The sequence below is a fragment of the Miscanthus floridulus genome, chromosome 1 (genome assembly GCF_019320115.1).
Source record: "Miscanthus floridulus cultivar M001 chromosome 1, ASM1932011v1, whole genome shotgun sequence".
NCBI classification, from domain to species: domain Eukaryota; kingdom Viridiplantae; phylum Streptophyta; class Magnoliopsida; order Poales; family Poaceae; genus Miscanthus; species Miscanthus floridulus.
Genome location: NC_089580.1, coordinates 17,106,723 through 17,119,223, shown reverse-complemented (window position 1 = coordinate 17,119,223; position 12,501 = coordinate 17,106,723). Strand labels below are relative to the sequence as shown.

General features: G+C 45.7%; 1 protein-coding gene across 1 annotated transcript; it reads left to right on the top strand.

Moving 5' to 3' along the window:
• The first annotated feature begins 4,476 nt into the window (after positions 1-4,476).
• LOC136552722 (probable histidine kinase 4) lies at positions 4,477-11,827 on the top strand. Its single transcript, XM_066544320.1, has 11 exons — positions 4,477-4,833; positions 5,215-5,448; positions 5,547-5,713; positions 6,440-6,658; positions 6,745-6,931; positions 7,017-7,068; positions 7,158-7,387; positions 7,776-7,874; positions 8,042-8,748; positions 10,709-11,191; positions 11,278-11,827. The coding sequence occupies exons 1-11, from the start codon at positions 4,492-4,494 to the stop codon at positions 11,519-11,521; spliced, it is 2,964 nt and encodes a 987-aa protein (XP_066400417.1). The 5' UTR covers positions 4,477-4,491; the 3' UTR covers positions 11,522-11,827.
• The last annotated feature ends 674 nt before the right edge of the window (positions 11,828-12,501 follow it).

Sequence of the window (12,501 nt, the reverse complement as noted above, 5' to 3'; positions counted from 1 at the left end):
AAATCAAGATTTCACAGATTCAGAATCTGGTATCTGTCACTGCTATACACCTTTCGCCTATTTGGACACGTCGCGTGCTCCATGAAGAAGCTGCAGCGTCGTCGCGTGAAGGGGAAGCACGCACCGCCCGTCTCACGAGGCGGCGACCGGGGTAGCTACCCGACGGCAAGTCGGCAACAGGTGGCAGCCGTCGTCGGTATTAAGATTGTCGTCGTGGCCTGGCAGCCCTCGCCACTAACATCGTCGTGGCACGACGGTGACCGGCGCCGGGGCTCGGCAGAGACGGACCGACCGACCCGTAACGAAAGCTGCTTTACCCGCTTGCCATTCGCGTGAGCCTGGTGGGATCACATGCAAATAGCATGTCGTGTCGTTACTTGAAGCATATATCTCGACCTAAAGCACAACTGTACCGGCGCCCTGTCACGTTTGGCGTGCATGGAGAACGAAAAAGGAGGATTATTCCCCGCTATCGTCCTACCTCGCCGCCTTATCCGAAGTTATCAGCTAAAAGCTCCGGTAGTAGTAGAATAGCAGAGTGATAATTACCATCCATTATTTTCCTTGTAAAAGAAGTCAGTTACGGCTATACATTCGGATGGTCACGGAACAAAGTCGCTCTGAACATCATTACGCCGCATTTCTTTGTATAGCACACTAGAGTAGAGTGCACGCACGAAGCAGCTGTATGGTCAGGTCAGGTCAACACCACAAACGAAAACAGCTGCGCGCACGCCGAAACATTCGTCTACGGATAGGTAGGGGCCTCTTGGCTTTGCACCTGCATTTGTACAGTTCCCAATTTAGTACGTACAGTACAAATTATAGGTAGGGGCCTCCCCTCACGTCTTCCTAAAAAAAACATTCATCTACGGATACGAGCTGCCCGTTTTTTCGGTAGTATAAGACGTCGTACAAGCGTACGATACTGGTGCAGTGGTGCTGCTTGCGTGTGAGCGACTGTAGTGCAACTTGCCGATCGATCAAGTCAATGTGCATGAAACAATACAATTGGCCGGGTCACGTCTGATCGACCAAAAGACTGATCGTTTCGGCTAAATTGTTAAGTCATGGTATGAAAGTACAGCTGATTGGTTTGGTGTGAGATAAAAACACTGTTTAAGCCATGAATTATAAGTCAGATACGAGTAAATAAGCCGAAACGAACAGGCTGCAAAGCCGCTGATGCGCATTAGGGTAGGGCGCAGTTGCAACAATCGGAGATGACACATTTGTTGTCGCGGTGGCATACGTATATAGGCACGTGGCCTAAAATAAACGGTGTTTAAATCTAGAGAGTAAAATTTAGGATGTCATATCAGCTGTCACATAAAAGTGTTCAGATAGTAATAATAAAATAAATTACAGAAGTCATCACTAATCCGCGAGATAAATTTATTAAGTCTAATTAATCCGTCATTAGCATATGTTTACGGTAGCACCACATTGTCAAATTATGGACTAATTAGGCTTAAAAAATCGTCTGGCAAATTAGTCGCAATCTGTGCAATTAGTTTTTCTAGTCTATATTTAATACTACATGCATGTGTTCAAACATCCGATATGATAGGGAGTAAACTTTAGGGTGAGGAACTAAGACCTTGTTTAGTTGCTCCCCCTAGAGTTTAGTCCCTATCCCATTGGATATTTGAACACATGTACAGAGTATTAAATATAGACTAAAAAATATTTAAGTGCACAGATTGCAACTAATTTACGAGATGAAGTTTTAAGCCTAATTAGTCCTTAATTTGAGAATGTGGTGCTATAGTAAACATATGCTAATAAAGGATTAATTATGCTTAATAAATTCATCTCGCAGAGTACCGAGGATTTCTGTAATTTATTTTATTATTACTATTCGAATACTTTTATACGACACCTGATGTGACATCTAATGTTACGTCCCTAAACTTTAGCCCCTCGATTTAAACACCAACTAAACAAAAGCCCAGTGAACAACACGCACGTCGCGTCTGATCAAAACAAAGGCTATACTATTCGAGATGCTCCGTTCTTTAATATGATATGGCTATGTTTGGCTGCCATTATAAATCGGTTTATAAATCGGTTTATCGGTTATGGTATAGTATTTTTCTCTTTCAATAAATTAACCATATAAATCAACACAAATAACTTATAGACCAGCCACGACGATTAAATAACACGGCCACGACGATCGCATAACACGGCACTGTGTACAACTAGTAGCTACTAGGAGTACTAGTATAAAACAGGACAACAAGTGCTTGGTCTCCGAACCCTGCCGTGCTTTTGGACTCCCTGCAACCGCAACTCATGGCGTTCCAACCAAAGGGCATCGCGTTTGCAGTTGACGCGTGTGTATCTCCGTGAACAAAACGGCTGCCAGGCGAAACGAGATCCCTGACAGCTGTTTATTGGGATTGCTCGGATGAATAATAAGAGCATTATCCCGGGACAACACGGGTTCCTCGTTAGCGTAGCAGTTTCGCTTTTTCTATGTATATTATGTCGCCAAGAAAGTTGGGACGTGATAATATAGCATATTATATGCATGTTTCCCTCCCCTTGCAACAGCCTGCAAGTTCTAGGTGCACCTGTTCTATAATAGCTTGACAAATGATTGGCGTTCCGTCCTGCTATGTCGTCGTTCGGCATCAAACACACCTGATCATAAGCTGTGTCGTCCAATGATTTGGATTTGGTGCAGCGAGCCTATCCCAACGGCCATAAACATGCATGATCACTTTTAGTATATACATACACTTTGAGGCGGCACGCACGCACGAACTGCTGCTCCACTATCCTGCAACCAAACACGAGCCAAGTGTGCAATAATCTCGGTCTTTCGGGGGGCCAAAAGCGCGCAATAATCTCCTCATTCATGAAAAAGAAGTGCAGTGGAGTAATCAGCTGCATGCTGACCATGGGAAGAAAAAAAAAGGAGGCTCTTTGGAACCGAATAATGTAAGAGGGAGGGAACAGAAAGGGTTTCCTGCCCCGTAATCGGACTTCACCCATGTTTTTGACAGAGCATCAGTGATGGCAGCAACGAACCAAGCGGAGCAAAGCAGAGCGGATCGGATCGGCAAAAAGATTTGTCCGTCGGGGACATGGCGCCCGCATTGTTGACTGTTGACGACCACCGCCTCATCATCGGATCATCCTCCGTCCCTCCGTCTGTGCCCCCGCGGCCTTTTGAACCCGCGCCAGATTTGCGTTTGCGCCCCCGGGGCGCCGGCCCCCACCCACCCCCAGCCCACGCGGGCACGGGCAGGCAGGCCGGCCAGGCAATGCAACAAACATCCCCGAGACGGCGACGCGCGGTCACAACTCACAACTGCTCAACCACTGCCCGCGACCGCGCGGCCCCACCAACCCCGTAAAATCACCAATCACCAGGCGTCCAGAGCACACGGCGGCACCCGTGCCCGAGCCCGGCGGACGGCAAGGGAGCCGGGGTGGCGCGTAAGTGGTGCGGTGCGGTGGTGGGGCTCGGATAAGGGCCAGAAAGCAACGGGGCAACGGCACAAGCTGCGGGCAGCGGCAACGCCGAGCGCGGCGACGGGGCGGGGCGGGGTGGGGTGGGCGAGGCGCAAAAGGCCGGGACCCATGATGCCCCATCGCGCGCGCCCGCCCGCCCGCAGGGTCGAGGGGAAAACCACGGGGTTACCTTAGACTGTCTCTCTCTCTCATGGATGATTCAAACCTAAAATGGACCGTAAATAGGACTGTATTAGCATACAACAGAATACCTATACGTGGGAGACACCATCTAAATATAAGTATTCTCTCTTCTAGAGACTTATCTGCATAAAAGATTTTTTTTTTGATCCTATCGCTGGAGAAGATGAAAATAGGTAACGCTATCTAAATATATAATATCTCGTGAAATCCAGGAAATTCGCAAGCCCCGCTGCTTTCTCCCCCGTCGCGAAAAGCCGCAAGCCAACAAAACACATCAAAGCAGCAGCGGGAGAGGAGAGAGAGAGGACTAGGCCCTTGTTTAGTTACCTCAAAATGAAAACTTTGGCACTCTGCAAAAAGAAGATTTCGCGTCACATCAAATTTGCGGTATATGTATGGAGTTTGTTTAGTTACCCAAAATATAAACTTTGGCGCTCTGAAAAAGAAGATTCTGTGTCACATCAAATTTACGGTACATGCATAGAGTACTAAATATTGACAAAATCAAAAACTAATTACACAGTTTAATTATATTTTGCAAGACAAACGATTTAAACATAATTAGTCAACAATTAAATAATTATTATCAAATACAAACCAAAAGAAGGCGGCGCCGATTCCGGCGGCAACTAAACGCCCCCAGGTTTATGTAGGAGGAGGGCGAGAAAAAAAAAGCGAGGAGGCATCCTCCTCCTCTCTCCTCTGTCAAAGGATTCTCACAAAGGAGGAGGAGCGGGCGGGCGGGCGGAAGCAGGAGTGGTCGGTGGCCTGCGGCGCCAGCGCATGTGAGAGCTGCGGCGGTGGTGGGGAAGGGGAGCTGGGATGGGGGTGGGAAGCGGAGGGGAAGCCGCCGCGGTGTCGGCGCCGGCGGAGGAGGCGGCGGGGAAGGATGGGGAGGAGGGTAGCCGGTGGGCCATGAAGGAGAAGCTGATCGCAGCGGCGGTGCTGGTGTGGGTGCTGGGTTCCGCGACGTTCGGGGTGGTGGTGCACAGGAACATCCGCCACGCGGCGCTGCAAAAAATGGAGGAGGGGCTCGTCAGCATGTGCGAGGAGCGCGCGCGCATGCTGCAGGACCAGTTCGCCGTCTCCGTCAACCACGTCCACGCCCTCGCCATCCTCGTCGCCACCTTCCGCTACGAGAAGCACCCGCCCGCGCTCGACCAGGTCCGCCTCCCTCCCTCGCCGCGCCGAGCTCTAACAAGCCCAAACGAACAGGGTTACTTGTGGGCGCGATCTCTGGCTTTCTGTTCTGCGCGCGCAGTTAATTGCGTGTCTTGCCGTCTCTGGAAATCCTCGCTGCTCCCATTGCCATAACACCTTGACTATGTTACCATGTACGGAGTACTCGCACCTGCTCTGCCTCTGCTGGTTCCACTTCATTTAATTACTGTCAAGTCAATGGTTCCCTTGTGCGCAGTTAAATGGAATTCTCTCTTTGTTTTTTTTTTTTGTGTGCGCGCGTGTAGTAATTTGCCGATGCAGATTACTGTTCGGCTGTTTTGTTTGTCGGCTGCAGGCTTTATTTTCGGTCGATTTGTTTTGCAGGACACGTTCGCGGAGTACACCGCCAGGACGTCGTTCGAGCGGCCGCTACTGAGCGGGGTGGCGTACGCGCAGCGGGTGGAGCACGCCGACAGGGAGGGCTTCGAGCGCCAGCAGGCGTGGATCATCAAGACCATGAAGCACGAGCCGTCCCCGGTGCAGGATGAGTACGCGCCGGTCGTCTACTCGCAGGAGACCGTCTCCTACATTGAGGGGCTCGACATGATGTCCGGCGAGGTCTGCGGCGACGTTTCCCGTTCGTTTCTTGCACTGGGCTACAGCTGTTCCCTGCCGGTGTTGGTTCTGAACCTGGATGTGTTTCTGTGGTGCTGCAGGAGGACCGTGAGAACATTTTGAGGTCAAGAGCATCGGGGAAGGCAGTTCTTACGAGACCGTTCCGGCTCATGTCGAATCACCTGGGTGTCGTATTGACTTTTCCTGTCTATCATGTGGATCTTCCTCCTGATGCCAAGGAGGAGGAACGTGTTGCTGCCACCGCAGGGTAAGGTTTATCTCCGTTTTCCAACGAACTTCAGTTTACGCCTATTCTTTGTAGAATCCACTGCCCGTGGCTATTCAGACGCTGCAACATTTACATGACTTGAGAAAAAGTGAGAATCCCACAAAACAAATCAATTATTTCTGCTTTTGCTGACCGCCGCTTCAGAACTTTGAGCTAGCAAAATCGAGGAGAACAAAAAAAACCCTGTGGTATGCTGATTGATTATAATCGACTCTGCTGTGAGCGGAAACAAATAGGACCTATGTTTTAGTGGTGAAAGTGTATGGGGCTCATGCTGAAGCAGTTGTTTGTGACTCTAGAATCGAAATGAGACTGAGATACTGATAGAGAAACATAATTTCTATGCTTGACTCAGGTGTTTCTCTTTCGTCCCTTTTACAAGCGATTTTTTCTTCTCCACTCTCTCCACTGTCTTCTCCAATTGCAGCGAGCGAGTTTCAGTGAGGGAGGAACAAGAGGAGGAAGAACGCTGTTGGATTCAGATCTCGGGTGTTAGATGGATGGGGTAGTGTTCTATAGATGGTGCCTACAGAAATTATCTTAGCTGTAATTTTAGTCAAAACCACAATAGTTTTACTTATGTTAGAAAATCAAAAGATTTAAATGCTGTCCACACTTGGTGTTTGAAGTTCATAATTGGCAAAAATGACTTCTTTTTTTATTGTTTATTATATTTCGAGAATAATTTCGCTGACTATTCAACAGATACCTTGGGGGATCATTTGATGTAGAATCATTAGTGGAAAATTTGTTGAGGCAGCTAGCTGGCAATCAGGAATTGGTGGTAAATGTTTATGATGTCACAAACAGTTCGGACCCTCTTGTCATGTATGGATCGGAAGTTCCTCTTGGCATCCCCTCACCATCGCACATCTGCATGCTAGATTTTGGTGATCCATTCAGAAAGCATCATATGGTTTGCAGGTAAATGTGTGCATTCGTTAGTGATTTTCCTGATTTATTCTTGGACACGGTCTAATTGCATGTCCCACTGTCCATAATCTGAGCAGATACAGAAACAAGCCTCATCTCCCATGGTCTGCAATTTCTACGCCATCTGGTGTCTTTGTCATAGGTATGCTTGTGGGGTACATCATTTTTGCCGCTTGGAGTCGTTATGATAATGTTAAGGAAGATTGCCGGAAAATGGAGGAGCTGAAAAAACAGGCAGAAGCAGCCGATGTTGCTAAATCTCAGGTTTAAGTTAGCTTAATTGATTTGATGTTGTAAGTTTGAAGTTGCATTTCTCGGGAATCTAAAAGACTCTTTTTGTCAATGGTAGTTCCTTGCAACTGTTTCTCATGAGATCAGAACGCCCATGAATGGAGTTCTAGGTGATTTTTTTTATACTACACATTCCAGTGATGTCAATGTAACTCATTCTTAGGAGGCAGATGATTTATCCTGTTTCTTGGTTTTGTAGGAATGCTTGATATGCTGCTAGACATTGACCTAACGTCAACTCAGAGGGATTTTGCACAAACAGCTCAAGTCTGCGGAAAGGCTTTAATATCGCTAATCAATGAAGTGCTTGACAGAGCCAAAATTGAAGCCGGAAAGTTGGATCTTGAGTCTGTACCATTTGAGCTGAGATCCATCCTTGATGATGTCATTGCATTATTTTCTTCAAAGTCAAGAGAGAAGGGAATTGAGGTTAGTTTTTAGTTCAATAACACTTTTTTTTACGAACCAGCACTGACAGTGACTACTTCTATTGACATAGAAGAAAGATACAGGCAGTTAGCCCTGGGAGGCTACCTACATGGAAAGAAAAAAAAAGTAAACTCTAATGCCGGGCAGGCAAGAAAACAACCGACACGCACGGCACACCACACAGCACACACATAACGCAAATAATTTGATAACACTTGTACCTACTACAAAAAGCATCACTCAAGCATTACGATTAACCATGCATTATTTCCATCGGCATCTCTTAGACCCAATTTCCATAAATGTCCCTTCACCATAGTCATACATCCTGCATCTAACTTTTATTGTTCTATCCTTACTAATTTCCTTTTACTCTCCAAAATTGTAGCTTGCTGTATATGTCTCTGAAAGAGTTCCTGAAATCTTGTTGGGTGATCCTGGAAGGTTTCGACAGATAATTACAAATTTAGTGGGCAACTCAATTAAGGTAAGCGTGCATGACCTTTCCTCCCAAGCATGTCCGCAAACAATGAGGGCCATTTTATCTAGAGATAGAACAACTTAGTTTTAGCAAAATGTACTGCAGTGTTTACTTAGTACTCTGAAGTTTGTTGCTAGCTTTAGTTTATGATTGATATTTGCTTGCACTGACAGTTCACAGAACGGGGACATATTTTTGTACAAGTTCATCTGGCAGATCACTCAAATCTTGCAACAGAATCCGAAGTTGAGCCAGTGGCTAATGGGATGAATGGACATAAGGATGAGAAAACTGCTGTAGCAACCAGTGTTTCTCTCAACACACTAAGTGGCTTTGAAGCTGCTGATAGCCGAAATAGTTGGGAAACCTTCAAGCTTTTGCTTTCTTGTGAGAAAAATGAGATGCCCTATGAAAGTGTATCTGATAAAGTTACACTTGTAGTAAGTGTGGAAGATACAGGAATAGGTATACCATTGGATGCCCAAGCCAAGGTATTCTCACCTTTCATGCAGGCTGATAGTTCGACTTCCAGGACATATGGTGGTACTGGAATTGGATTGAGCATCAGCAAATGTCTTGTTGAACTAATGGGTGGTCAGATAAACTTTGTCAGCCGACCACAAGTTGGGAGTACATTCACATTTACTGCAGTTCTCCAAAGATGTGACAGAAGCGCTATTGGCGACAGTAAGCCTGTTATGTTGCACCCTCTTCCATCCAGTTTCAAAGGTTTATCTGCACTATTGGTTGATAGAAGACCAGTAAGAGCTACTGTAACTAAGTATCACTTGCAAAGGCTGGGAATTGCCTGCGATGTTGTTGCTACCATTGAATTGGCTCTTGGTGTGCTATCCGGGAGAAATGGCAGTTCCCTAACCAGGTACTTGTCTTGCCTATGTACTCTCTAAAAGTTAAAAATCCTGAAGTGATTGAGCTACCATCTTGAGGATGTAGGAATAACGTGGCATACTTGGCTGCTTGGATACTTAAATGCATGTGACTTCTCTTCAGAATTGATATTTGGTTTTCAACAAATTTTGTTGCATATGAACACTTTAGGCATATTGATCACTTCAGAATTGATATTCCCAGCATAAAATATTTTTATAAATCCACTGACCATCCCACTCATCAATTCACTGTTGTGATCAATACTAATTTCTTCATCATTTTCAAAGCTGCAAGATCTACATTAAAAACACACACACTTACACACCTCAAGACTAAATTTCTATATCGATAGTGTAAGAAAACTACAAATTGTTAATTTGGATTGGGATTGTCCACCTTCAAGCCAGCGAGCCGTCGACTCCCTTATGGCCTTGCCCAACCTATGAACTTCGTGGTGCGGCGGTGGCGCATGCTAGGCCGCCAACATCCTTGCGCCCTGCCTTGCTGGCTTGCCAAGACTAGGATGCTAGCTAGTTGTTGCACTCCGTGCATAGTTAGGCTGTGTCTGGATTCAGGGGCTAAAGTTTAGTCGTGTCACATCGGACGTTTGATTGCTAACTAGGAGGACTAAACATGAGCTAATTATAAAACTAATTGCACAGGAGTAGACTAATTAGCGAGACGAATCTATTAAGCCTAATTAATCCATAATTAGCAAATGTTTACTATTAGACTTAATGGATTCGTCTCGCAAATTAGCCTCAATCTGTGTAATTAGTTTTGTAATTAGCCTATGTTTAATACTCCTAATTGGTATCCAAAGATTCGATATGACATGGCTAAACTTTTGCCAAAGGAAACAAACACAGCCTTATTGTGGTGCATCTAGGCGGTTAGAGAGAAAAATTTAGGAGAGGTTAGTGAATAGGAGAGATACGCGAGAGAGAACTGTGTCTAATCGGTGTCGAACTGCGGTGCTGCACGAGAGCGATAAGAGTCGCACGTGGCGGCATTGAACTGAATATGTAGGCTGTTGAGTTACTTGTGTTGGTTTGTTTGCTGCTAGTTACTGTTGGCCCTCGATCTCCCTGCACAGGTGAGCAACCTGCTCACCAACACTCACACACACTCACGGCTAGAGGTAGACGAAGAGCTCTTGGAGAACAGAGCACACACACAGCACAAACACTTTTCTGAATGTGCAGCAACCGAACTGATTTGCTTCGTTGATATGCCTAGTATATATACAAGTCTAGTACCAACTATTCGGTACACTAGTACAAGGGTGAGATTACCCCCAACTACTACATGGCTGAAGTAAGCCACTACTACCAGTCGCCTATTGCCATACTCGTACAAACTAGTACATGAGATAGTGGCCTATTGCCATACCTCTACAGGAACTAGGATGGACAGCAAGAGCTGACCAATGAACTAATCTCCTGCTGCAGCAAAAGATCAAAAGGGAGCAGCAAATTATCTTACAGTTACCTGAGTTGGATATGATGCTAAGAAATGGTGAATTTGGCTCCAACTTGAGTTATGCACACACACATATATATATATACTATATACATAGGTTTCTCAAAATAGCTTGGTATTCCTGGGAATACCCATGCATATACGTAGCTTCGCCCATGTACTAGCTGGTACATTTCTAATATAATTACCAAATTCATCGTGTTGGATCTGCTTTCAGTTTGTATCACTGCTTTGGTCTGTAGTTCTCATTACATTCTTGCGTGTTATTTATCTAGTTCAAATTTCACTTATGGTAAATGTTTCAGTGAAAATGCAGTTTTTGCTCTATTGACCTGTAGAATTCAAATGTCTACTAAACTACTACTTGTAACATGCAGTTTCACTAATTGTTATCTGTATTTCTTTCGACATGCATTTTCTTTCGTTTTTCTTGGATCTAACTAAAGTTTTCCGTATTCATCATGCAGCACGAAGCAACCATGCATGTTATTGATTGAGAGTGATTCATGGGGCTTCAAGATTGATGTTTCTTTACGGTCTAGACTCCTGGAGATGAAGCAGAATGGTCACACACATGTATTACCCAAAATTATCCTTCTTGCAGCTGCAGAATCGGGCAAACTCAAAGCACAGTATGCAGTTGATTCTGTGATCACGAAGCCTCTGAAAGCAAGCGCACTTGCCGCTTGTCTATTCCAAACACTTGGTATCACACAGTCAAGCAACGAGAGACGCGACAACTCAGGTTCTCTTCATGGGTTGCTTCTTGGCAAGAACATATTGGTGGTTGATGACAACAAGGTAAATCTTAGAGTGGCTGCTGGCACATTAAAGAAATTTGGAGCAAAGGTGGAGTGCGTGGAGAGTGGAAAAGATGCTCTCGCCCTCCTACAAGTCCCATATAAGTTCCATCTTTGTCTCATGGACATTCAGATGCCCGAGATGGATGGGTGAGTTCTATACAAAGCACACTATGCTTGTTTTCTCCCTTGTCATCCTCTGTTTTAAACCAATATTCCTCTACTTGGGACACCAGGTTTGAGGCGACCCGGCAAATAAGGGCAATGGAAGCGAAGGCCAATGAGCAGGCAGAAAGAGACGGCGTGACAAGGGCAGCAAAATGGCACCTGCCTGTTCTTGCAATGACTGCTGATGTCATCCAGGCCACCCATGAAGAGTGCACGAAGTACGGGATGGATGGGTACGTCACAAAGCCCTTCGAGGAGAAGCAGCTCTTCGAGGCGTTGAAGAAATTCTTGGACCCCGGCATGTCCAGCTAACACCGAAGTGATGCGTTGGAAAGTGAGGCACCATTCTCCATTCTGTAATTCCCTAACCGTGGACGTAATCTGATCCCGAACAAAGACCGTCCATCGTGGGCTGCTCGTCGATCATGCTAGCAGGGTAACAGCAGGCAGCCAAGTGCTGCACGCAGCACGGACCTTTGCTGGTCTACCTATGCAGGCGTCGTGTAAATGTATTGTATTGGCAGGGATCCTGTTTATAGCACTAGTATGGCCTGTGCGACAATGTTGGAGCTGCCTGCGGCTGATGCACGTCGAGCATAATTTTGTTGTACAGCTTCCTGCATTTTTGTGCTCCTGTTCAGACCACTGAAGGAGGCAGGCATGCTCGCTGGTGCAGTGCAGTACTGGAAGGAAACCTGACTGCCTGAGAGTAGTTTTTTTTGCTGTTTAATTGCATTGGGATTTATGATGTATTATAATCAGCTAATGTGCGATATAAGCTGATGTAATTGGCTCAGTGCATTTCCATTGTTATGGATATGAGTTAGGATCATAGGCATCGGTAAGACTACACTATTGGGTGTATGCCCTTCCATTATCCCTGCAAAATGTCAAAATGTGCGAAGGGAATATCCCTGCAAGTTGTCTTGGACAAGATGCCGCCAGCAACACCTTGGATCCTATGCAATGCCCGTCCTGCCCATGGAGAGCGATGAACCATGACTTGAAGCACCTTTTTTCACGGAGATACTGATATTTCTTTGGTGGAGTATTTAGACAGCACGATAGTAATAACATCTTCAGGGGCTTTCTACGGTCTGTTGATCATTGCAAGTTAATCTTTCGAAATGAATTTGGCTTGGTTATGCATATATAGAGCACAAAAGTCGTACTTACCACGATGGTTCCTTTTTCTAGCTATGATTCTACTGGTGGGAACTCATGGTTCCTTTTTCTAGCCATGATTCTACTGGTGGGAAGTAAGACTTTTGTGCTCTATATATATATAGCAT